Source organism: Microtus oregoni, unplaced genomic scaffold, assembly GCF_018167655.1.
Source record: "Microtus oregoni isolate MIOR12 unplaced genomic scaffold, Mior012 000018F_ref0000195, whole genome shotgun sequence".
Classification (NCBI taxonomy): domain Eukaryota; kingdom Metazoa; phylum Chordata; class Mammalia; order Rodentia; family Cricetidae; genus Microtus; species Microtus oregoni.
Genome location: NW_024543077.1, coordinates 4,075,001 through 4,101,594, shown reverse-complemented (window position 1 = coordinate 4,101,594; position 26,594 = coordinate 4,075,001). Strand labels below are relative to the sequence as shown.

Sequence of the window (26,594 nt, the reverse complement as noted above, 5' to 3'; positions counted from 1 at the left end):
CAGAGGTTTGCTTTGTTGTGTAAAATGACAATTGGAGAGAGTGCTCTCTTCAAATATAAGCTAAACTCAGCTGGTCTTTTTTTTTTTAAATATTTATTTATTATGTATACAATATTCTTTCTACGTGTATGCCTGCAGGCCAGAAGAGGGCACCAGATCTCATTACAGGTTGTGAGCCACCATGTGGTTGCTGGGAATTGAACTCAGGACCTTTGGAAGAGCAGGCAATGCTCTTAACCTCTGAGCCATCTCTCCAGCCCCCAACTCAGCTGGTCTTAGTGGCATGTGCCTTTAATCTCAGTACTTGGATGGCAGAGACAGGTAGAAATTTCCTGTTCTACACAGTGAGTACTCCAGGCAAGCCAGGACTACAGCGAGACTGTCTGAAAACAACACACATACACACACCCCACAAGAGAGGGGCCTTACAAAAGACCGGGTGGCATGAAGAAATCATGGAGACATGTTTAACTGAAGCAAGTAGTTCTGTTTGACGTTAAGAAAAAAAGGTACACTGGGGTTCAGCTAAGGAGATTCTTCCCAGTTATAAAAGAGTTTAGACTTTGTTTTTTAGGGGGAGAAATTAGCACAGCAAATTCTTAGAAGAATTAATTTCCCACACTATTTTTCTTAAAACCTGTGGACAAGGAGAAAGTCAATAATTCTAATGTGCCTCAAGTAATATCATCCAATAATAATGCTAAAAAAGAAACCCACAGGATATACTTTACCAGTCTGCAAAATTTAAAAAACATGGACTTAAGAAAAACAGAAAATATAGTGAGCGTGACATTACAAGACCCAAGAAAAGCGATCATGGTATTCACAAACATTTAAGAAGTTAAGGGACTCCGCTGGCTCTGTCCTTATAAATTAGGCTTAGACATGAGACGATGCTAAATAAACAATTTGTTTTATATGTCATTGTAACAGTTTTGTGGATGCAATAAAAATTTTCTAAAACATACTCACATTGACATTTATTTTCCTCTTCTTTCTTTCTCTCCTCTACCTCTCTCCTCTTTCCCTCCCCCCTCAAAATATCCCCCTACCTTTACCTCTCAAAGGTTGGGGTCACAGGCATGTACCACAAAGTCAGGCTGCTTTAGACACATTTTTAAGGAACTCAGGTGGGGCTGTTAAGAATTCTAAAAATGCACATTAGGTAACATCAGCTCATAAATGGCTAATGGGTAGGTTTTTAAAATCCCTTGTCTATAGGTTTACTTGAGTCTCATTGAAACAAAATTAATTTATCCTAAACCAGTCTCTCTACACTTTCCCAAGAGATACCACAAACTAAAACATCACCTCGTATGATGGATGTATAGCCAAACTGTAGCCCAGCCTAAGAGTGCATCCACGCAACAGAAAAACTGGGTCTCAGGAAACAGGAGGCTGAAAGCTGCCAAACATGACCATGTAAGGTAAATGCCAACTGCAGGCAATCAGGCTATTTCTATTTGCCGCTTCCTTTTCTTCCTGATATAAATATGACAGAGTGGGGCATTCTGTTCCATCTTTGGTCTGGAATGTTGCCCAGTTCTAAAATCTCTTTCTAGTTCAAATAATCTATGTAAATTCAACAGTTCTCAGGTTTCTGTTCTTTTTTTAACATAGGAATTTGTTACAAGCTTCTTATATGTGCCCACATGCAATTCAATATATGATTTTGATGAATGTTTAAGTATGTTAATTCCCTCCAAGTCTTGGATTAAACAATTATTTCTTAAATACGAGATATAACCATTTCTCTCTCAGTATTCCTTTGATAGAATAATCTATAGCACTGTTCTATGAAAAACACTGTTATGTCATTTGTCCTTAGCCTGAAAAAACAATATCTACAAGAAAAAAAAATGGGGAGCGTGTGAGTGCGTTTTCATATTTTATCTAATATATGATCACGCCACCTTTATATAAAAATTTTTATCACTACACCTGGTTCAACATTTGTTAGTCCTTGCAACTTTCATATTTTAATATCTTTATGGATTTTTAAATTTATAATTTCTTTACTATTTATATTAGTGTTTTATCTGCATGGGTGCATGCTACGTACATTCCTGGTATTCCCAGAGGACAGAAGAGGGCATCAGATTCCCTGGAAATTCTAGGAACTGAACGCAGGACTCTACAAGATCAATCAGTGCTCTTAAGCACCGACCTATCACTTCAGCCCTCTCTTTTCTGTTCTTTACCTCCTCTTACTTGTAATGTGGGAAACAGTAGAATAGCAGCATCATAAGAGATCATTAATTTTATATAATTAAACAACCTCACATAATTAAGCAATTAATCACCAACTGATTAATTAAGAACATACACTTATAAATATCAGCTTGGGACACGGGTGAGCTCCAAGACTTAGGGCTAACTTCTTAGTTCTTAATTATGCTCTAGATAAATAGAAGTAGAATATATCAAATTATGAACAGGAGAAACATAACCAACTTCAGAATAAAAAAGTCTTAGTTGGATGAAATTCCAGTTCATAAATACTGAGAAATACTGAGGATTTTAACAAATAAAAAACATTCATTTAATAACCAAAACTTTTATTTATTTATTTTTGGTGTTTCGAGGCAGGGTTTCTCTGTGGTTTTGGAGCCTGTCCTGGAACCAGCTCTTGTAGGCCAGGCTGGTCTCGAACTCACAGAGATCCACCTGCCTCTGCCTCCCAAGTGCTGGGATTAAAGGCGTGCGCCACCACCGCCCGGCCAAAACTTTTAAAATTAAAGCATCTTCCTGGCTTTTCAAACTAAGCATATTTTTCTTTATTTTAAAATTAAAATTTTCCCCATATGTATAGAATATAAAACTGACTTCTGAAACTTGTCCTGGTTTACCTTCTAGTACTGTGAAAAATACCATGATCAAAAATAACTTGGAAAGTAAGAAGTTTATGTGGCTTATGTGTCTTGGGTCACAGTCTACCCAGAGAAGCCAAGGCAGGAACTCAAGGCAAAACCCTGGAAAACAGGAACTGGGGCAGAGATCAGGGGAGAACGCTGCTGGTCTGCTCTCAGCATCCTTCCAAGCTCCCAAAGAGCAGCTCATTAAGCTCTAAGCACTCAACAGTTTTTCCAGCCCAAAGTTAAAGTTTTTCCACAATTCCCTCTAAAACAACATGGCTGGGGTTGTCAAAGCTCCTGGCATAAATTCCTGTCTAGTTTCCTTTCTATTGCTTCTCATGGCTGGTCCAAACCACCTTCTTACAGAACCAGGACCAGCAGTCCAGGGATGGCATCACCCACCATGGGCCAGGCTGCTGACTTAACTGAGAAAATGCCTTACAGCTGGATCTCAGGAATGCATTTCCTCAACTGAAACTCCTTCCTCTCTGATGACTAGCTGGTGTCAAGCTGACACACAAAACCACCCGATACACCCAGCTTATACAGTTGAATGCACTCAAACTTTCACTCAGAATCATACTAATGCTATCTGTACTTTGAATCTGGTGTACGGAAAGGTGAGCACAAAGCTTGGCTCTTCTCCTGCTGTCCTGACTTTACTTGCATTTTACTTGTGCTTTCTCTAAGTCCATAAAATTTCTCAAAGACTCATCATCAACAGCCTTGCTAAATGGCAATTTTAATGCATTCACTAACCTTTACAAGTCTATTCTATCTATCAAGTCTGTCCCACTTTCCTAAGATATACTTTCACAAGAATAGCCCATGAGACTCTTTACATCCTAACTACAGAGAAATGGGTGCCTGAAGATTGCACTCAGGATAAATAATAGGCAAGAAGAACTCACAAAAAGCTATCATAATACAATTTATTACAGCAAAAGGATTAAAATAAGCCTGGGAAAAGACAGAAAACCCAGGATCAGGGAGAGTTCTGACATTAAACCTTACACATGCTCTGACCTAGTGAAGTCAGACTTCACTATCAGGACTGCTCACGGAAGCCTCAGCATTCTGATTCTGCTCTTAGGGCTCTGGCATGCAGACATGGCTGACTGCCTCAAGCTAAACCAAATCTTCAGTTCCTCCTGTTGTAGAATATTATTTTATGGTGTGTTGATGTGGGAGTGTCATATATCAATCTATTGATTTCACTGGCTAAGTAATAAACTGCTTGGGCTCATAGCTTAGAACATAGGTGGGTAAACAGAACAGAATGCTGGGAGGAAGAGGAAGTGAGGTAAGACGCCTCAGAGAGATGCCATGCTCCCGGCTCCTGGGCAGATGCACGCGATGAAGCTCCGACCCAGGATGGATGTAGGCTAGAATCTTCCGGTAAGCGCACCTAGCTGTGCTACATAGAATATTAGAAATGGGCTAGTCCAGGTGTGAGAGTTAGCCTAGAAGAGGATAGATAGAAATGGGCCAAGCAGTTTTTAAAAGAATACAGTGTCCGTGTAATTATTTCGGGGTATGAGCTAGCCAGGCGGCCAGGGTGCTGGGGACGCACCCCCGCGGCTCTTAATACTACAAATGGCGCCCAGACATGTGAACAACTGAACCCACTGAAAGCCTGAGAAAGCTTGGGAAACAATAAAGCGTGTTTTCTTTTTCTTTTTTTTTAATATATTTATTTTATTTATTATGTATACAATATTCTGTCTGTGTGTATGCCTGAAGGCCAGAGGAGGGCGCCAGACCTCATTACAGATGGTTGTGAGCCACCATGTGGTTGCTGGGAATTGAACTCAGGACCTTTGGAAGAGCAGGCAATGCTCTTAACCACTGAGCCATCTCTCCAGCCCCCCCGCGTGTTTTCTTGATAGTGACAATTTCTCGGGTCTACTCTGCTTGCTAGAGGCAAGTAAGCACCTCATCTAAGAGAGGCTTCCTGACTCAGCTTTAGCTGCAAAACCCTGCAGCTCATTAAGAGGTTCTGCCACGAAACATTTAAATGGTGTTGACGAAAAGCTGAACGCATGCTTTTCGGTTTTCAGCCGTAGCAGGAAAAAAGCTGCGCCGTTTAAAAATGCCGGCTTTCTGGGCTGTCCTGCCAGGGCAAACTCTGACTCTTTTACGCAGGCGGTTCGTGCAGTTTGCAAGCACAGGCTGCTGAAGCTCGCTTGCTGGCAGGGACATTGAAACACTGTAGACTTGTGGCACTGAACGTGGCTACAGCCAGTACCTCAGCCATGAGGCTGGAAAGCTAAGGAATGGGCTACATCTAGCCGGCAAAGCCACGGCTTTAGTCCTACTGATACTGCTTGGTACATTAAAGACTCATGTGGTCAGAAAAACAGAGATACAGTAAAGAGAGCATCAAAGACAAAGAAAAAATTTAAATGATTTACAGTGTTAAAATATATGCAGACTAAAAGTTAAAATTCTTAAAGTAAAAAACAAAAATAAGGAAGAAAGAGAGTAGTTGGGTGTGGTAGTACACACCTTTAATCCCAACACTGGGGACGCAAAGGGAGATTGACCTCTGTGACTTCAAGGTGTGGTAGCACATGCCTTTAATCCCAGTGCCTAGAAGGCAGAGACAAACAGATCTCTGTGAGTTCAAGGTGTAGTAGTGTACACCTTTAATCCCAATGCCTGGGAGGCAGAGACAGGCGGATCTCTGAGAGTTTAAGGACAGCCTGGTCTACAGAGTTACTTTAGGTCAAAGATACAGAGAACCTGTCTCAAAAAGTTAAAAGTAAAAATAAACAAAATAGAGGTTAAAATAAAACACACAAAGATGGAAAATACACAGAGAATTTTGATACTGTATGCTATTATGCTCTCTTTGAATTGTTTGAATGCTGAGGAAGAAGCAACAGCTGCTAAAAGATATTTGTTTATAAATGCTGCTGAACTAATCCAAAATAGATATTTTGAAAATGCCTTGACTTTGAAATTTGGATCTAAGGACATGATGCTTTGGAAAGGAGTTTCTTATTTTGTTTTCACAGAGGATGAGACCTTGTTCATTTCTTCTATTCCGATCATGGTATGATGGACCACGCCCTCCTGAAAGGTTGCAGTGAACATCTTCAGAAAATTGCTTCGCTCAACTGCCAACTGAGATGAAACTAGCACACAGGTTATACAATGAAAGACCTAATTAATGACGCCCTCATTCAGCAGGAAGCAGTTTGGAGAGAAAAAACTGTGCCCATGTTCCCAAATATGGTTTATAAACGTTCTTTTACATTTAAAGGGGGCTATGATATAGATATGAATAATTTGCATTAGTATAGATTTTGCTTTATTGATAGAGATTTAAGGTCAATTTTGTTATATGTATATGTATTTCTGATCTTGATTAAGGTATTGAGATTGTATAGTTCACTTAAAACTGTAATGTATATAGGCTGTTAATAGATAATCATAATAGTCAAGTTTGTAGACATGTTACTTGGATTTTCTAGATATATAGAGATATATATATTTCAGTTAGATAGACATTCTTCATATCTTTCAAATACTGCAGAATATGGCTTTTAATGTTTTAATAATTTAGGGTTTTTCATGACAATGAGACACTCTGCTCCTGGCAGCACCAATCTAATTCAAGAGGAAGATGGGCATCAAAGAGGATCCTTATGGAGTTTGATAGACATTTGGGCAAGAAACTGCTCTTACATGGACTGTTGCATAAACTGGACACTGAGAACCCGCCGAGAGAGGACTGCTGAACTTGCCTAAAGGTGAGATGATCTTTCGGGGTTCCTGATTCATGAAAGAGTCTGCGAGACATTCTGCAGGACACAGCAGATAGTAACTGAACTGCCTTTGAAATTTCCTGCTTCATGGAAATGTCTGCTGGAAACTATGGGCCTGTAGGCCGAAGATGGATGCCCCAACGGTACAGAGAAACTTTAGATGACTGTCCAGGCAGCAAGATGTCTCTGTCATTTCTAGAGTTTTGGATTTCTTGTTTGCTTGGGTAATATTGTATCTTTCTGGAGTCTTTGGAGTTGAAGAATAGATAGATAGTTATAGTTTTCCTTAGTTATGATAAAGATAAAATAGATGTAAATATTGTAATTTTTACTTGATAACTGTTTTGTTATATGTAATTTTGCTATGTTAAGGTTAAAGCCTTCCTTTTTTGTTTAAACAGAAAAAGGGAAGTGATGTGGGAGTGTCATATATCAATCTGTTGATTTCATTGGCTAAGTAATAAACAAACTGCTTGGGCTCATAGCTTAGAACTTAGGTGGGTAAACAGAACAGAATGCTGGGAGGAAGAGGAAGTGAGGTAAGACGCCTCAGAGAGATGCCATGCTCCCGGCTCCTGGGCAGACGCACGCGATGAAGCTCCGATCCAGGATGGACGTAGGCTAGAATCTTCCGGTAAGCGCACCTAGCTGTGCTACATAGAATATTAGAAATGGGCTAGTCCAGGTGTGAGAGTTAGCCTAGAAGAGGATAGATAGAAATGGGCCAAGCAGTGTTTAAAAGAATACAGTGTCCGTGTAATTATTTCGGGGTATGAGCTAGCCAGGCGGCCAGGGTGCTGGGGACGCAGCCCCGCCGCTCTTATTACTACAGTGTGTTACTTTTCTTTATGCTCTGAAACATTTTTTTTAATGATGCAAAGATGTGTTTAAATAAAATTCAAGTGAGGACAGGAGGCAAAGTAGGCAAGTAGCTAAGGGAGGAGTCAGATGGAGAGAGGTTTTTAAGGAGGGATGAAGAGAGGGATGAGGGGAGACGCATGAGAACTTCCTGGGAAATGCAAGGAGGCGAGCTGCTTGCTATTCAGCCTCTCGAGGAGCAGGATTCCGCCTCAACTTTTGAATCTTGAGTTCTTTAGAGGGAAAGAGATTTAGAGAAGTTCCCTATGTAGGCAGAATTTCCCCAGGCTGCAACTCTTGCAGCCAAACTCCTGTTGACAGCTACAGAGTTGCAGCTGCTTATGAGGACGGCCTTAGTTTAAAAGGCAGCAACAGCTAAAAATGAGGACAACATCCTCCAGAGGTCACGTTCATATTCTTTAGGTAAAATATCTGGTTGATCTAAGGTATTTTTCAAAAAGGACATTGAAATTTTGTGAAAGATTTCATTTTACAAAATACAATAATGAACCACAGACCTCTCTCTGGGCAAGGTTAAAGTTTTTACTGTACTATTTGTTTATATTTCTTTCTGGTTCCTAGGTTCTTAATTCTAGCTGCTGTCTCAACAGTCCTACCAAATATAACCTTTACCAAACATACGCCAAGACAACTGTGAATTCACGGTTTCTGCTAACCGTCCACAAACTACTTTTCTTTTATAAAAGGGTATTTAACACTAAGGATAAGGAAACAGAGAGGGAAATCAGAGAAGCATCACCTTTCAAGATAGCCACAAATAGCATAAAATATCTTGGTGTAACTCTGACCAAGGAAGTGAAAGATCTATTTGACAAGAACTTTAAGTCTTTGAAGAAAGAAATTCAAGAGGACACCAGAAAATGGAAGGATCTCCCCTGCTCTTGGATTGGTAGGATCAACATAGTAAAAATGGCAATTCTACCAAAAGCAATCTATAGATTCAATGCAATCCCCATCAAAATCCCATCAAAATTCTTCACAGATCTGGAGAAGACAATAATCAACTTTATATGGAAAAACAAAAAACCCAGGATAGCCAAAACAATCTTATACAATAAAGGATCATCTGGAGGCATTACCATCCCTGACTTCAAACTCTACTACAAAGCTACAGTATTGAAAACAGCTTGGTATTGGCATAAAAACAGAGAAGTCAACCAATGGAATCGAATAGAAGACCCTGACATTAACCCACAAACATATGAACACCTGATTTTCGATAAAGGAGCTAAAAGTATACAATGGAAAAAAGAGAGCATCTTCAAAAATTGTGCTGGCAAAACTGGATGTCAACCTGTAGAAGAATGAAAATAGATCCCTATCTATCACCATGCACAAAATTCAAGTCCAAATGGATTAAAGACCTCAATATCAGTCCGAACACACTGAAGCTGATAGAAGAGAAATTGGGAAGTACTCTACAACACATGGGCACAGGAGACCACTTCCTAAGTATAACCCCAGCAGCACAGACATTAAGGGCCTCATTGAATAAATGGGACCTCCTGAGACTGAGAAGCTTCTGTAAAGCAAAGGACACTGTCGCTAAGACAAAAAGGCAACCCACTGATTGGGAGAAGATCTTCACCAACCACACAACTGACAAAGGTCTGATCTCCAAAATATATAAAGAACTCAAGAAACTAGACCGTAAAAGGCTAATCAACCCAATTATAAAATGGGGCACTGAGCTGAACAGAGAATTCTCAACAGAAGAAGTTCAAATGGACAAAAGACACTTAAGGTCATGTTCAACTTCCTTAGCGATCAGGGAAATGCAAATCAAGACAACTTTAAGATACCATCTTACACCTGTCAGAATGGCTAAAATAAAAAACACCAATGATAGCCTTTGCTGGAGAGGTTGTGGAAAAAGGGGTACACTCATCCATTGCTGGTGGGAATGCAAACTTGTGCAATCACTTTGGAAAGCAGTGTGGCAGTTTCTCAGGAAATTCGGGATCAACTTACCCCTGGACCCAGCAATACCACTCTTGGGAATATAACCAAGAGAGGCCTTATCATACAACAAAAGTATATGCTCTACTATGTTCATAGCAGCATTGTTTATAATAGCCAGAACCTGGAAACAACCTAGATGCCCTTCAATGGAAGAATGGATAAAGAAAGTATAGAATATATACATATTAGAGTACTACTCAGCAGTAAAAAACAAGGACTTCTTGAATTTTGCATGCAAATGGATGGAAATAGAAAACACTATCCTGAGTGAGGTAAGCCAGACCCAAAAAGAGGAACAGGGGATGTACTCACTCATATTTGGTTTCTAGCCATAAACAAAGGACACTGAGCCTATAATTAGTGATCCTAGAGAAGCTAAATAAGGAGAACCCAAAGAAAAACATATAGGCATCCTCCTGAATATTAACCTTCATCAGGTGATGAAAGGAGACAGAGACAGAGACCCACATTGGAGCACCGGACAGAAATCTCAAGGTCCAAATCAGGAGCAGAAGGAGAGAGAACACGAGCAAGGAACTCAGGACCGCGAAGGGTGCACCCACACACTGAGACAATGGGGATGTTCTATCGGGAACTCACCAAGGCCAGCTGGCCTGGGTCTGAAAAAGCCTGGGATAAAACCGGACTAGCTGAACCCAGCGGACAATGAGGACTACTGAGAACTCAAGAACAATGGCAATGGGTTTTTGATCCTACTGCACGTACTGGCTTTGTGGGAGCCTAGGCAGTTTGGATGCTCACCTTACTAGACCTGGATGGAGGTGGGTGGTCCTTGGACTTCCCACAGGGCAGGGAACCCTGATTGCTCTTTGGGCTGACAAGGGAGGGGGACTTGATTGGGAGAGGGGGAGGGAAATGGGAGGCGGTGGCGGGGAAGAGACAGAAATCTTTAATAAATAAATTTTTTAAAAAAGGGTATTTAACTGACAAGTCATATTAGTTTCTTAATATAAACAAGAAATAACATTTTGATGTATATAACGTTTTATTTCCAACTATCGTAGCTTGCAAAACACAAAACTTAAAGGAAGAAATGGCCCAGAAAAGCAACAGAATAATGCTATTATGGCTTGACAAAGAAGGCACCTCTGCTCACCTACAGAGCTGAGCGAGACAGACATTTGTCTCTGAATTTCTGTCTAGCAAAGAAAAGATAAAACAGAGAAGAAATAACAAGCAGTTTTAATTCAGGGTCCATTAAGAAGCAAAATGTCCACAAAGCATCACTCTTACAGACACTGTGGTACCAGGCTTGAGAGGCTTCTTCACGGTTGTCTTCAAAAATTCAGGAGTTTGCCAATCTCCTACAAGGTCTTTGTTTCATCCACACTTCTCCACACTGGAGAATACACAACACCATTTTAAAGGAAAATAAAACCAGATAACCCAAAGGACACGGTTTGTCAGACTTGCTGGAACCGTACTAAATACAGAAGAGTGACAACATCCCAGGCCTCTAACCAGCAGATGCCAATGAAGCAGCCTCTACTATAGACAACAACAAAGGAAGGAAGGAAGGAAGGAAGGAAGGAAGGAAGGAAAGAAGGCAGGCAAAAGGAAGAAAAGAAAAAGAGAAAACAGAAACAAAAAAAAAATCACAAACAAGAAACCCCTCCCCTCCCTAAGGAAGTCCCTGACACAGGACAGACTTAGATAATTTTCACATTATCTAAGTGCTACCTTTTCCTTAATGTAAAGAAGAAGCTTATGCTGTAATAAAGTAAATTGTGTACTCTGGGGGAAAACAACGAATGAAATATAAAGCCAGTAAAACCACATTAAAATTTAGAACATCAAAATCCAGCCAGTTTATAATTCCTAAAGATGGAAAGCAGACATGCATGCGCAAAGTTAGAATGTTCAGAAAGGAAGTTCACAAACTATTACTTATAGCAGGCTTTCAAAGACACTGTTTCAATTTCCAGAGATATTATCTGTGTGCCACTAAAACACTGCTAAGAACATCAGGGGACAATTTTAAGACTTAACAAGGAAATAAGAAACCTAGATTCTAGAGTTTACAAGTCCTTTGGGTCTGTCACCCTCACACAGAGCATCTACGCACTGCCTTTTTGCTTTGTTGGAATTTTTTGGTTTGGTTTGGTTTGCTCTGACTGTCCTGGAACTCACTCTGTAGACCAGGCTTCCCTTGAACTCAGAGATCAATCTGCCTCTTCCTCCCAAGTACCGGAATTAAAGGTATGAGTCACCTCCTCTTGGCTTTTTCACAATGTCAATTTCAAGAGAACTCCTTTGTCACAACAGAAAAGTATTTAGCGCACTTAGGTAGTTCAAATGCAATCAGATCAACAAAATCTTTAACCACAAGAACATTTCATATTAGTAAAAAGGAGATCAGAAGTCATGACAGTGCTCTGCTGGAGGGGACTGTTGTGAGTAAAGGGGAGGTCCTAATAGTTAATTAGGGTCTCATGAAGACGTGTCCAAGGAAACAACATGTTTTCATACCAAGTCAGACCACAACTGTGTTGAAACAGTTTCTCAAGAAATGGTACAGTGATGAAACACTACAAAGCTGCCAACTCATCAAAGAATGACTTAAGAACTGCAAGGAGAACCTAGGCAGAGTCAGAGCAGAGATCACAAGACAGAAGAAGAAAAAAATCATGTTCTTATTGTTGCTATTCAATAGGGCTTTATAGCAGGTATGTATTGAAGGTTTCAAAAAGGAACATCAGAACATTCAAAGTAATACTTACCCTTAGATCAACAGTTCTCAACCTGTGGGTGGATACCCCCTTGGGGGTTGCATATCTGATACCCTACATATCAGATATTTACATCGCTATTTATAGCAATAACAAAATTAAAGTTACGAATTAGCAAGGAAATAATTTTATTTATGGTTGGGGGTCACCATACCATGAGGAACTGTATTTAAAGTGTTGCCTTAGGTGGTGACTCACACACAAAAAGTATAGAGTGGAATAAAAGGCCAACGCTTAGTTGCAGTTTTAGAATTTTTGAAGTATGGTACATGAACTGGAGAGATGGCTCAGCGGGTAAGTGCTCTTGCAATGGTAACATGAGGTTCTGAGTGCAGATCCCAGCAACTACATAAGGGCAAGGTGTAGTTTCATACACCTATTAACTACAGGGGAGAACAGAAGAAAAGGTAGCTGGCCAGTCAGTCCAGTCAAAAACAGTTGAGTGCCATCAGGTTCAGTAAGTGACGGGTCTCAAAGGAACAAGGCAGAGTGACAGAGCTAGACATTCAACATCTTCCTCTGGTCTCCACGAATGCACATGAAGGTACACACAGATGAACAACCTGTACACATATATAAATACACACATGCACACACAAACACACACACAGAGTTTGCTACACACTTCAGGTAAACGAACCACAGCCTTCAATGTACACTAAAATTACTTGATTAAGGACCTGCAAGATGCCCAATGGACTCCAACTCAGGAGACTCTCTCTGAAGAACTCTCAGTGAGACGAGGTTATCTGCAGGTCTCATGAGGCAAGTACATGTTACACACGACCTACTAGAAAGCGTTTGTTCACAGGCTGTATCATGTCCAACTCGTGCTTTGGTTTGGAAGTAGAAACTGAATAAACCAATTTAAATGTTTTCATTTAAAAGAATTGCCATGGTCATGGTGTTTCTTCACAGCAATAAAATTCTAACTTAAGAAAGTTAATCCCCAGATAGGAAATGTCAGAGAGAGGGAGAGCAGCAGCAGTGGCAGCTGCCCCAGCCGGAAGCATCAGAGAAGGAGCATGGGCAGTGGCGGCCATAGTGGCCTGAAGGCATGGTGGGAGTGGCTCTCATTAAGAAGTCTCTCTGGGAGGGAGGGGGAGAGGAGTGGGGGGAGGGGGAGAAGGGTGGGAGGAGGGGGAGAAGGGTGGGAGGAGGGGGAGGGAAATGGGAGGCTGGGAGGAGGAGGAAATTTGTTTTTTTTTTTCCTTTTCTCAATAAAAAAAAGTTAAAAAAAAAAAAGAAGAAGTCTCTCTGGGAAAGAGCACCTGTGTCCAGTGTCATCATCTGTATAAGATATCCCACCTCATCAGTGACCAACAGAGCACATAGAGGAACCCCCTACACTTGAAGGAGCAACCACTGAGCCTCAGGCTGGCCTGCACCTGGAGGAGCTATCACCTGAGGCTCTGCCCTGCCTGCCACAGACACCCACTACATCAACTGGAGGAAGAGGGACACCCTGAGGCACAGGTGTGCTTCACCTGTATCTCCACTTGTATCAATTGGAGAAAGAGATGGGTAGACAACAGTGCAAGATAACACTCAACTACATGAGGAGCAATACAGCACCACCAGAAACTAGTGGTTCTATAATAGCAAGACCTGAGCATGAAAACACAGATGAAGCACAAGACAACAACCTTATGAATAACTTTAAGAAGATGATTGAGGGTCTTAAAGAGGAAGTGAAAAACCCCCTTAGACAAATGGAGAAGAAGACAAACAAAATAACAAAATATTGGAAGAAATCAATACAACCCTCAAAAAAAAAAAACCCAAGAAAAAGCAATCAAACAGGTGAAGAAAACAGTTCAAGACTTAAATATATTTTAGAAACAATAAAAAATACCAAATACTCCAATTTAAAAGTGGGGTAGAGAGCTAAACAGAGAATTCTCAACAGAAGAATCTCAAATGGCCAAAAGACATTTAAGGAATTGCTCAACATTCTAAATAATCAGGGAAATGCAAACCAAAACAACCCTGAGATACCATCTTGCACCTGTTAGAATAGCTAAGACCAAAAACATTGAGAACAGTTTATGTTGGAGAGGATGTGCACTAAGGGGAGGGAGAACTTTGGTTGGAATATAAAAAATTAAATAAATTAATTAACTAAACAAACTAAAATGAGAGAAAAAAATTAGTTTCAGGAGAATCCAGTGCAGATTTAAGAGATTCTGAAAATACACAAAATATACCTTACGAAGTCCCACACTAATAGTTGAAAACATTAACATTTACTAGGCAATTTTTAATAATTTTCCTTTTGAGATGTATGAACTAGAGTATGTAAATAGAGCATTCAGAAATTGTCTTCATTAAGAACTTATGATGCCTTCTTAATGTTAAACCCTGAAGTGTGGGAAAGTGCAGTATTGTCGATGCTGTGGGTAAATATCAAGCCACACATTTTACAGTTGTAAAATATTCTATAGGTTAGGATAAAATTGAAAAGCATCTTTTAAATAATCCTGATCATATGTATGAGAAAAATAAAATTTGTCTTTTGTTCCAACAAAAGTCAATCTTCCCACGTATGCATGGACAGAAAATTGACTTGGTAATGTTTGGCTTTTGCTTTGTTTTGCTCAATAAATGTATCACTCTGTTAAAACTAAAACACAAGAAACTGAATAAAGCGCACAGCCTATCACTATGGTTTCTACAGAAAATTGCCCAGACAACCAGTGCTGACAGCTGTTTACAGACTAAGGAATTCCTCCTCCATAAGACAGACAGGTACAATCTAATGGAACCAATTATTGATGGGGACATCAGAAAAACATAGCAGGAGATAGAGACAGGCACAAGGAAGTGAAATTTATATTCTTTAATAATCGACATGACAGGTGGCAAACCATATACCTCACATGCTTATCTCATTTTAATTCCTGTAAAATCTTAAGCAGTATACTACATATTACATAGGGGACGATATTATATTATATATGAAAAATCAAAGACTGATGGAGGAAGGTCATTGGTTAAGTAATAAACATAGTTTATTACTTAAGTTAAAACATAGGTGGGAGAAGTAAACAGAACAGAATGTTGGGAGGAAGAGGAAGTGAGCTCAGACTCGACAGCTCTGCTCTCTGGGAGCAGAGACGCCATGCTCCCCTCTCCCAGGCAGACGCGATTCAGCTCCTACCCAGGATGGACGTAGGCTAGAATCTTCCCGGTAAGCGCACCTTGGGGTGCTACACACATGATTGGAAATGGGCTAGTCCAGGTGCGAGAGTTAGCCGAGAAGAGGCTAGATATAATGGGCCAAGCAGTGTTTAAAAGAATATAGTGTCCGTGTAATTATTTCGGGGTATAAGCTAGCCAGGCGGCCGGGGTGCTGGGGACGCAGCCCCGCTGCTCTTATTACTACAAAAGATTAGAGGTAAAAATACTTGTCAAAGGACACAGGTCTTTCAGATACCAGCCCATAATCCCCTGGACAGCTAAAATTGAGCATGCTGGTCAGAGAGAAAGGGCAAGAAAAGTCCCACTCTAAAGAGAATGCCAAGGCAAACAGACAGAAGCAATGGATATGTTTTAGCAACAGCAGAAATGTAACTAGTGGCCTTTATGCGAAAATGTATAGTTCATGATTTTTAAGTATACCTGTAAACTTGAGGCAATAAAAAGATTAATCAGATAGTTGGCCATGAACGACTAAGAAGAGCAGACCCCAAAGGCATGAGGATACTGTGGAGTGATGGGGTTCCAGGGTAAGAGTGTCTCTGCTGCTTGATGTCTTATTTTATTCGGGGAGAAGTGAAAAGCGGCTTGTAGGACAAAGGTTCTATAGGAATAGAGACAATATAAACAAGAGGAGCAGATGAAGCTTAGTGAAATAGAATTCTGCCCTGAGAAGGAAGCCCTTTCTTAACAGGCCAGTCTAAAAGCTACTGGTCAGGATCAGGCAACAAGTACATGACAGGTCAAGAAAAAAAGGAAAAGACAGTAGATAAAGTGGTGTCATTTACCACACACTGAGAAAATAGCTAAGTAAACAATGAAAGTTTTGTCAATTACAGAAATCACTTTGGAGGTTTTCTGAAAAACATTAGCTAAAAAAAAAATAAAGTGAAGATCACAAAATCCAAGCAAATACCAAATACCTTCCAAATAGATTAAATAAACAGGTAAACAAAATGTATAATATGATTCTATCATCAAATCATTCTATATAATGAGAGATATCAGGCAACTAGCAAATTCAAAATGAAGTGTAATAGTTGGTTGAATAGGGCTAAAATTTGTGTTAACTTCCTGATCCGATGGCTACACTATAGTTTATAGGAGAATGTACTTGATTATAAGCAAAAAATTTAAATATTCACAAGTATTCAGAGGAGGCAATGAACATTAGTTCACCCAGTTTTAGTGTGAATTGTTCATTTTTTTCTATCCATGAAGAAGAAGAACGGAAAGCTACAGTTTCTCCATCAGGCATCCTCAATCCATTCTTTGGATTTTGTTATGGTTTAATCTTCAATGTATCTCAAAGGCCAGGTGTTAAAGGCTTGGTCACCAGACCATGCTGCCACTGGGGAACATAAGAACCTTCAGAAGGAAGGAAGGTGGGTCGCTGTGAGGCATATCCTTGAACTGATTATTAGGAACCTAACATCTTCCTTTCTCTCCTTCCTGGCCACTTTCTCGACATACCCTGACACAATACAGGGGCAACTCACCATGGACTGAAACCTAACATCATGAATTAAAATAAACCTTTTCTTCCTTTTCATTATCTCAAGTAATTTTGCCACAGGAACAGAAATCTCACTAGTGTAGACAGATTCCCTGAATGCATTTCTATCAGTGATTTTAGACAAACCGTTATAGTCCTAACAAAAAACTTCAGAAACATCTATTTGATACATGCAATGTTAATTAAAGGCACAAGTTACTTACCAAGTTTAAGGATGAACAAAAGTGTCAGTGAAAGAATATAGCACAGATTCTAGTTGCTCTTACTAATAAAAACCTGGAGTCAGGTACTGGGGGTAAAAGGTGAGAAACTAGAGATTTTTTACACCCTTTACCGAATCCTCGGACTGAAGGGGTGACCCTGACTCTACAAACCCTCAGACTGCATGGTCAGAACGAATCTTCAAACTGCATCTCTATGAAACAGACTGATCCTATCATCTCCTGCCTTATATTCCTCTCTCCACCAGCCATGTCCCTTCTTGTTTCCCCCTACCCAATGTTGGGATTAAAGGTATGTGCCACCATCTTTAATCTGTTTCAATTTGAGAATGGATCACGTTGCCCAGGGGGGCCTTGAATTCACAGAGATCAATCTGACTCCTGAGTGCAGGGATTAAAGGCGTGTGCTACCACTACCTGGCCTCTATGACTAACCAGTAGCTTAGTTCCGCATACTGATCTTCAGTCAAGCTTTATTTGTTGTGAGAATAAGAGATAGTGAAAGCACACCAGCATGAACATGAAACTGTAAGCGTGTACACGGTCACCATCTCTAATATGCCTTCCAGGAGTCCTAGGCTCAATTCCCTGCACCCACTTGGTGGTTCACAACCACTTATAAAACTCCAGACCTCTGAGGGCACTAGATATGCATGTGTCACTCATGCATAGATGCAGGCAAAACATGCTCATACACAGAATTTTTAAAATCTCAGAGAGAGGGAGTGAAGGAAACATTAATTCGATGGACAAACACCTGTCTGTATCAGAGAATAAGATTACAGGAACTTAGTTCTTATACTTTCACACCCATATAACAGAGTCATGCTCTGAGGAGACAACTGAACTACACTGTTCCTTAGTCAACAGCACGACTGACTGCATCCATTAGATGAGGATAAACTGCTAAGACACTACAGGTCCAGAGAGCCACTAAGGGAATAGCTTGGTCACATGAACATCTTACCCTTATGTTATACAGAATCTGAATGACACGCTGAAATCTGTAGCAGGTAAACTATCTTTTTTTTTTTTTTTTTTTTTTTTTTTTTGGTATTTTCGAGACAGGGTTTCTCTGTGGTTTTGGAGCCTGTCCTGGAACTAGCTCTTGTAGACCAGGCTGGTCTCAAACTCACAGAGATCCGCCTGCCTCTGCCTCCCAAGTGCTGGGATTAAAGGTGTGCGCCACCACCGCCTGGCAGCAGGTAAACTATCTTACCAACAACACAGAACCTCATAATTGCAGGGAATAAAAATCCAAGTGAGCAAGACAAGAGAGACAGCCAAAGAGAGACCTTCAGATTCCAGTCTCTAAAGGACAGCTAGCTTCTAGCTCCTGGTGTTCTCGATACTGATCATGCAACATGCTTGCTGCTTAGGAGTTTTAACTGAACACTTTTGATCTTAAGCATCAATACAAGAACATTCTACATCTATAGTTTCTGTGTCTTCTGTGGAATGACAGATAAAAGTAAAACCTACTCTGACACAAAGCGGAAGAACCAGTTCACAGCACGACTTTTTTCACTAAGTACAATGCCAAGGAAGTCTCTCTCTATAAACAACATACATGCTTTTTTTCACAAACAATGAGCACTATGCTGTAATGCTACAGACAAAAGGAAAAGTTTTACTTTTAGCCTAACATGCAGAAATCTGAAAACCAAATATAAAAGTTATAGTTAGCTTCTCTCAGGAGCCTGGTACCTTCTATTCCCTACGCTCTTCTTAGATGGTTTCTTGTGCCCTTTATATTAAATTGTAAGAGATCAAATGTGTTTGAAGGTGCAGAGAGTATGTATAAACAAACATATTTTTCTTTCTCTTACAATATCTATGACCTACACTTTCTGGCGTCATTCTATAGTAAATTTAGGAGACCAATTTAATAAATATCAAGTACTTACAGCACTAACTCCCCTGGCCCATCCCCATCTTACTGGGCAGCCCGACAAAGAGAGCAGGCCCACCCTGCACTCCACCACATCACCTTTGCAGTAGTCTGCGGGGTCCTCCTGCTCCTCGTCATCTGATCCCAGAATCTCCTCCTCTGGCTCTGGGGGAATGGGGTCTGGCAGTGGTGGTGGTGGTGGCGGCGGTGGTGGAGGAGGAGGAACTAAAGGAGCTTTCTGTTGAGGCTCCGGCCTGAAACAGCAGGAAAAAAAAATCGTATTTACGAAAAGCAAATGATGCATTTCAGGAAAATTTAAGTCTCTTAGTATGAGGGAAAAAAGAACCTGTCACACATTAAGAAGAAATTACAGTTAAAGTCATTCTACTCATTTTAGTTGAATTCAAACAGTGCTTCACCACATGGGCTGGGGGAGGGTGGCGCCCTTCTCCTTTATTAACGAAAGAGTATCTTTTACAAGCATCTTTTCATTCAGAGATTCAGTATTTTTTTAGACAATGCTATAGATTTTATTGTAATGAAAGAGTACCCTAGCCATTGATTGTATACCTTTATAAGTTAGAAAATATCCTGTGGAGATTATTTGAAGGCAAGTATATGCAGCCGTCAGCTTGTAAAGGAGTTAGTTTGCTCATACTTGAAAAATCAGAATTAGCCAGGTGGTAGTGGCATTTGTCAGCACTCAGGAGGCAGAGACAGGCAAATCTCTGAGTTTGAAGTTAGCCTGGTTGACAGAGCAAATTCCAGGACAGCTGGAGCTACATAGATAAACCCTGTCTTCAAAAACAAAACAAAATAAGCAAAATAAAAACAAAAAACCCTGATCACCAAAACCTCCTCCCCCAGAAAAAAGAAAAGAAAAAAAAAATCAGAATTTGCTTGCCACAGAAATAACTAGAATAAGATTAGGTTTAGGTTAAAAGTTACATTTATTTTAAAATTCAACCTTGCTTATCACAGGCATTCTGCAAAACCAGAAATAAAGGAAAAACACTACTGTCAAATATATCATATGTTGCCTATATAAACAAGTTTTGCAATTTCTAGCAGTTCCCAATAGATTAAGTAATATATAATATACTTTTATAAAGCACAGAAATATTCAGAATATAAAGCAAAAGCTTAGAGGACTCACATAAAACCTTGAGTTATCAAGAATAACATACATAATACCAATTTTTATTCACTTAAAAGTAAACTATTCATAATGAGGGTCTATAAAATGGAATGCAGTGGCCAGCCTGGTCTACAAAGCCAACATTCCAGGGCAGCCAACATCACACAGAGAAACCCTGTCTCAAGAAAAAAATAAATAAATAAAGGATGAACTTACATAAAAGTTAATTGATATTTCTAACCAAGTCCCAATAGAAAAAAAGCATAATAACTCAGTTTGGATGTCAAAGCCCTCCTGGCTGTTCGGCAATCTTCCAAATGGGACTCTGATCATTTTCCCTGACCTCTGCAAGGGGTAGGGGAAGTATTGGCGGGAATCACCCCTGCCGGGCTGAGGAAGTCACTCCCAGGTGTCACAAACAGAACCCTAACATGAGAGGTGCACAGCTAAGGAGCAAGGGGAATTGTAATAGCACCCATGTGCTGGGTAAGTGTAATTTCCACTGCCTGGTACACACAATCTTTTTCTAAAAGCACATGGATTCCCTCTGGGACAGTACTATTCCCTTCATGTAGAAGGATAATTCCAAATCTTTCCTGAGGTACACAGCCAGGCTCCTGATCCAGCCTAGAACCCTAACAAGATCAGCTATCAGAGGAAAGGTGCTAGCTTGTACTGAGATGCTGTGTAAAGCTAGGGCCAGAGAAATGTTCAAATCACTACTTTATTTATTCAGTTTTAAAAAGGAGAATAAGACCTCTTGGCTGAATAGGAAAGCCCCACCACACTTTCTGTCCTATAGTGTTCTTGGCGTGCGTTAACTATTACGACCTATCAACAACAAAAACAAAAAACAAATAAAAAATGAAGGTAGGAAGAGTAGAAACCAGGGGAAATTCCCAGTGTCACTAGAACGGAGTAGGACTGCAAAGAGCATGGAAAGCAAAGACAAACACGACCAAGCAACCTTTAGCGGGATGCTCAAGAACACTAAGTAAAACACAGCTTACAGCCATTCCCACTTGCTGTACTACAGGACCACTGAAAGGAAATCTTCAACACAGGCCTCCCTTCTACCACAGGGCCCTAGAATCCACAAGGACGTAGGGAAGTGGGGAAGCAGAGAAGTGGGTCAGAACGGCAAGCATGACACATTTTCCCAGAGTGTGGACAGATCCATCTGACCGATTTTGTTCAGTGATACACTTAGAAAGCTGCCATATCTGACTAGTGTAGACAGATTCCTTGAATGCATTTCCATCAGTGGTTTTAGACAATACACACAGCTGTGAACACCAAAAACATATCTAGACACTGACAAATGTCCAAGAGTGAAGGTCAAACAGCAATCCCACTAAGGAGTGCTGGCATTTCTTATCTATTTCTTAGAGAACAGAAAGCCCTGTGGTTGCAGGAGAAAATGAGTCTGTTGCTTCTCAGTTGAAACCCCCAGGTACCTGTCTGTGCCTTACATTCCTCACCCAAATGCTGCACTGCCTACCCAGCTTAACATGTCCCAGACTTTCTATGTTAAGAGGACAGTAAGGACTACATTGAACACACAGACAGAAAGCACTTGAAATCTAGTTCTATCAGTTAGAAGACGGTCAGTATACCATGATGAGTTAAGACTTTTTTATGCTAAGTCTGTTCCCCTGTCTATCATATCAAAATAGTTGGAATTGTGCTGCCCAATACAGCAGCCACTGGCCACAAAACTGAGAGCCGGCAGCAGGACTAGTCAGAACTGAGGTGCATTTTGTGAAATACATACTGAATTTCTAAAGTAGTACAAAAAAGGTAAAATATTTTATATATTATTCTCCGTAGCTTTTGGTTCCTGTCATGGAACTAGCTCTTGTAGAATCTCTGTGAGTTCCGCCTGCCTCTGACTCTGAGTGTTGGGATTAAAGGCATGGCCACCACCGCCCGGCTCAAGGTAATTTTTAAAAGGTTAAACATGAGTAGCATATGATCCAACAATTTCGCTCCTAAATATATACAGAAATGAAATATCTCAACAGAAAATCTTATCCAGAGTTTTCTCAGTGGAACTATTTATTATCCTCAGTGATACTATTATACATCATAAACACAGTTCAGAACCAATCCAAATGTCTATCAACTGCTAAACATGTGTCACAGACTTACAATGAAATATTATTTCAAAATATAAGCAATGAGTGCTGATACATGCTACAGAGCGGTATAGCATGACAGGAAATAAGAGGTGCCATTCACTAAGACCATGGGTTCTATAATTTCACTGTAAAACAGATGTACCAAACAAACAGTTGCTGGAAGAAAGAAAGAGGCGAGACTAAACTGCATACATTAAGTGAGTAAACTCTGTGTCAATTATACTCCAGGGGGCTATTTAAAATACAAAACTATATAAAGCTACATAATTTATTTGAATTTTTCTATTATACATTTGTGAAGTGTATTTTTCAAAGATATTTAAAAGTGACTATATTCTGATTTCAACGACTTATATGCTCTTACATTTGACCAGCTACATTCTCAGTGAAAAAAGACATTAAGCAGTTCTCTAAGCCAGAATGAAATGCTACCCAACAGTACAGTTTATATAAAGCACTAGAAACACATTTTTATATAAGAAACCGTATATTTCAGTTAAATAATAAAACATTTAAAAGTAGAGTTCTGCTAGTACTTCAAATTTTCAAAGAACCATATAGTGTATTACTTAAGTATACTAAGCACTACTCCAAATAGAACCTTCTGTTGAAGGACATTATGATGCTCCAGTATTACTGTTTCAGGAGGACAAATTTCAATAAAGGAAACGTCCTGAACCAATAAGCATTTAGATATTGGAGTTGTCTTATTTAAACTGATTATCCTGTCTACTTACCATTTTATTGTCTCTTCTAAAATTTCAAGTTATTTAAAAAGTATTATAAACTCTTTATACATTAATCACATTACCAAATGTGTCAAAAGTGATACATTTTGTTAAAATTTTCCCAAAGCAGTATTGTCCGGAAGCTGGTGATGGAAATGGTCCTGTTTTGCCCTTAGACTGCGGACAATGTGTATGTGAAGCTAAGATGGTAATGGAGTGATTAATCAACTGCATCTTTAATTTATAATTCAGTTAATGTGCTTGCTGGCTACTACATTATATAAACCACAATAGCATTCCATTTATTTCCTTTATGTGTTTTGAATTGTCTCAGAGTATAGAAAATAAATTGTATTTGAATTTTATTGAAGTAATTTTGTTAGTAATTGTAGCTGCCTTTAGTCTTAAGACTTATGAGAGTCTGCAGAAGTTTTGTTCAAAGTGGAATATCGTGCAGCATTTCCTGAGCCGTGTGAAGCCCTCAATTGTAGTTCGAGTAGCCAGACTCCCTTCCTTCCCTCTAAAAGAGCAGTCAGTGCTTTGAACTGCTGAACCATCTCTCCGGCTCCGAAATGATCACCTTTGGGGTCTAAAATATAGAGGACCTGGGAAGCAAGTCTGATTTGCTGACACTTGCTAGGAAATAATGCCATCTTAGACTACAGGGAAGCTAGTATTTTTTTAAATATGAAACTCATTGCTCTTTTTCTGTTTGGTCTTGAGGAGAGCTTTTGCTTTTTAACCTGCCCATTTTAAAAAGAGAACCTGCTCTCATTCCTGCTTACCCAGGTGAGGTCCTTTTGCCATTTCCTTTATGTTAAACAGACTCCAATCTTCCTCTTGAGAAGACTGCTACTTCTACATGAGCTGCTCCAGTACATTTTGAGGAACTTGATAGCTGTATTTGTTTCTTCTGTTACAGTAAAAAATTGCTAAACACAGTTGCTTCAAACCACATCCATTCATTAACTTAGTTTTGTGTGTTGGAGATGAGGGTTTACAGCATGGCCGCTCTCTTCTTGGACTAAAATTAAGGTGTCAGTTGAGTTTGCAGTTCTTATCTGAGCCTCAGAACCTCCTGCCACTTGAGGGTTGTTGACAGAGCATTTTTTTTTTTAATTTGTAGAACAAAGGTCCTTTTGCCCAATTATTCTTCCAGGAAATGGCTAGGAACTATGGTCACTTGTAGATGCTGCACTTGAAACTGGGCTATACCTTAAGATCCTCATACATTCCAACTTTCAGATCAACTTGAGTTAACACTAATGTCAACCTTACCAAAGAAATTGAATATAAATCTCTGAGCTGCAAATAAACATTATTACTCCAGCTGAAGATGGTGAACACACGAAAACCCATCATAAGACCATTCACGATGCATCAACGTGAGCAGGCTTAGATTCTAACTACACAAGCCCCAGAATGAACCCTCTCTGGCCACCAACCAACAAAGTATGCTCAGAATACAATCTGTACTTCTTCACGAGCAGAAACTTTCCCTGCAATCCCAAACCTCTTCCCTTGGAAAAAGCATTTAAATTCACAGCTAACGTATCAGACTTTACACCAAGAAATTAATTTAGAGTATTTCTGGGTTAGTGGTAATCCCACTGGACCTAGCAATGTAAAAACAAAGTAATTATATAGTATAAATGTGAATTAATATTTTTTAAGATTTATTTATTTATTATGTATACAACATTCTGCCTCCTTGTATACCCACAATCCAGAAGAGGGCATCAGATCTCATTACAGATGGTTGTGAGCCACATGTGGGTGCTCAGAATTGAACTCAGGACCTCTGGAAGAGCAGCCAGTGCTCTTAACCAGCGAGCCATCTCTCCAGCCCGAGTTAATATTTTTTAATCACAATATAAACATGAAAACCACACAAGAGCAAGCCAAAAGAAATAAAAATCCTTTAAACTATCCCAAGCAATTTACATTTACACATGAGAAACAGTACTGACGGTCATCCTAATTTTAAAGCATTTACTACCTTGCAAGAGTAGTAATTAACAGAATAAAAAACCAAAATCAGATATCAGATACTAGCATTATCTAATACAACCAACACAGCTACAAAAAAAGTATAATGTTTCCCCAATATCCATGAATACCAAACTCTACAAATACTCAGTTCTCCTAGGTTAAGTGCCACAGTATATGCTTGTAAATCTGTGCATATACCTTAAACCATCTCTAGGTTACTCATCATGTCTAATAAAACATAAATGCTATTTATGTAGTAGCTATGCGTCATGATCTGTAAGTGTTCGGTACAGTGCATTAATATCTTTTTGCCTCTTATTCCAAAATTTTCAATCTACAGATGGATAAATAAGCAATTATGAAGTCCATGGATAAGTAGAAAATAACTTCATAATTCTCATAGAAATGACAGTAAATCAATGGATGGTAGAGGGATAATGTCTGTTAAACATGAATTGTCCAGGCAACAAACAAAACTGGAAAGTGAATCTGAAGACACTATCTAGGAGGAACATAGAACCAGAAAATAAAAATATAAAAGAAAACTGAAGCCAGCATGGTGGTGGACAGCTGTAATCCTAGCGGTTGGCAGGCTGAAGGTCAAAGATCCATAAATTTGAGGCTAGTTTAAACTACAATAATAAAGACTGCGTTTCAAACACAAATTAAATGAAATAAGGAAAATGTAAGGCTTGGAGTAGGTAATGATAAGGTCTAACCTTTACCTACTTCCTAGAGGCTTTGAAAAAGACCGAAAACAAAACAGAGGCTTTTATGAGAAGTAATAAAGCTCAGAATTGTTCAGAATTAACAAAGAACAAAAGCTGCTTCAATGCTTAAGTCCCCAATGTAGTAAAAATAAAGACCAACTACCTAATCATGTTTGGTGAACATCTGCCTAACATTTATATATAAAGAAAATGTATTTTCAAAAAAAAAAACCCAAAAACTAAATTTATCATCCACAGGCTCTCTTCTCAAAGAACTACTAATACACAACAACTTTCAGGAGAACAAGAAATGATCAAGAAGGTCTAAAGTCCAAGGAAGCAAGGTAACACTCAGCATATTAGCAAACGGTAAACCTTGTTTTGAATACATGTAGTATGTATCTTTGGGCTGGCAATAAACACATTATAACAACAGTATTTTTAAAACCAAACACTTGCTGGGTGTGACAGCATGTGCCTTTTTCCCCAAAAGCAAAAGGCAGAAGCGAGTGGATCTCTGTGATTTGCCAGTCTAAACAGCAAGTTCCAGGCTAACCAGAGCTACCCTTTCTCAAACACAAACACATCACTTTACCACCCTGCTCTCCTTAAGTGTTTTGTTCAAATAACTCAATCTTCAAAACAACTCTGTGACACAGATCAATTATTCACCCTATTTTATCTGAGAAATAATGATATTGGTGGGGGTTGGTGTGCTTGAAGACACTCTGTTAAGTGAAAAGGAAGGAAGTGAGCTTGCCTTATCAAACAGCTAGACTGGAAGAGAGCAGCATTTCCAGGCCAGCAAATCCTGGGACAGAACAGTAAATAGCAGGTTGC

The 26,594-nt window shown here is 39.5% G+C and overlaps 1 protein-coding gene across 6 annotated transcripts in view; it reads right to left on the bottom strand.

Moving 5' to 3' along the window:
• The window catches only part of Srpk2 (SRSF protein kinase 2), a 190,666-nt gene that overhangs the window by 45,110 nt on the left and 118,962 nt on the right, over positions 1–26,594 (bottom strand). For all 6 annotated transcript variants that reach the window (XM_041668649.1, XM_041668650.1, XM_041668654.1 and 3 more), the window contains one exon: positions 19,145–19,299. In XM_041668649.1, the coding sequence (XP_041524583.1) occupies positions 19,145–19,299 (155 nt within the window). The remainder of the gene's footprint in view (positions 1–19,144; positions 19,300–26,594) is intronic.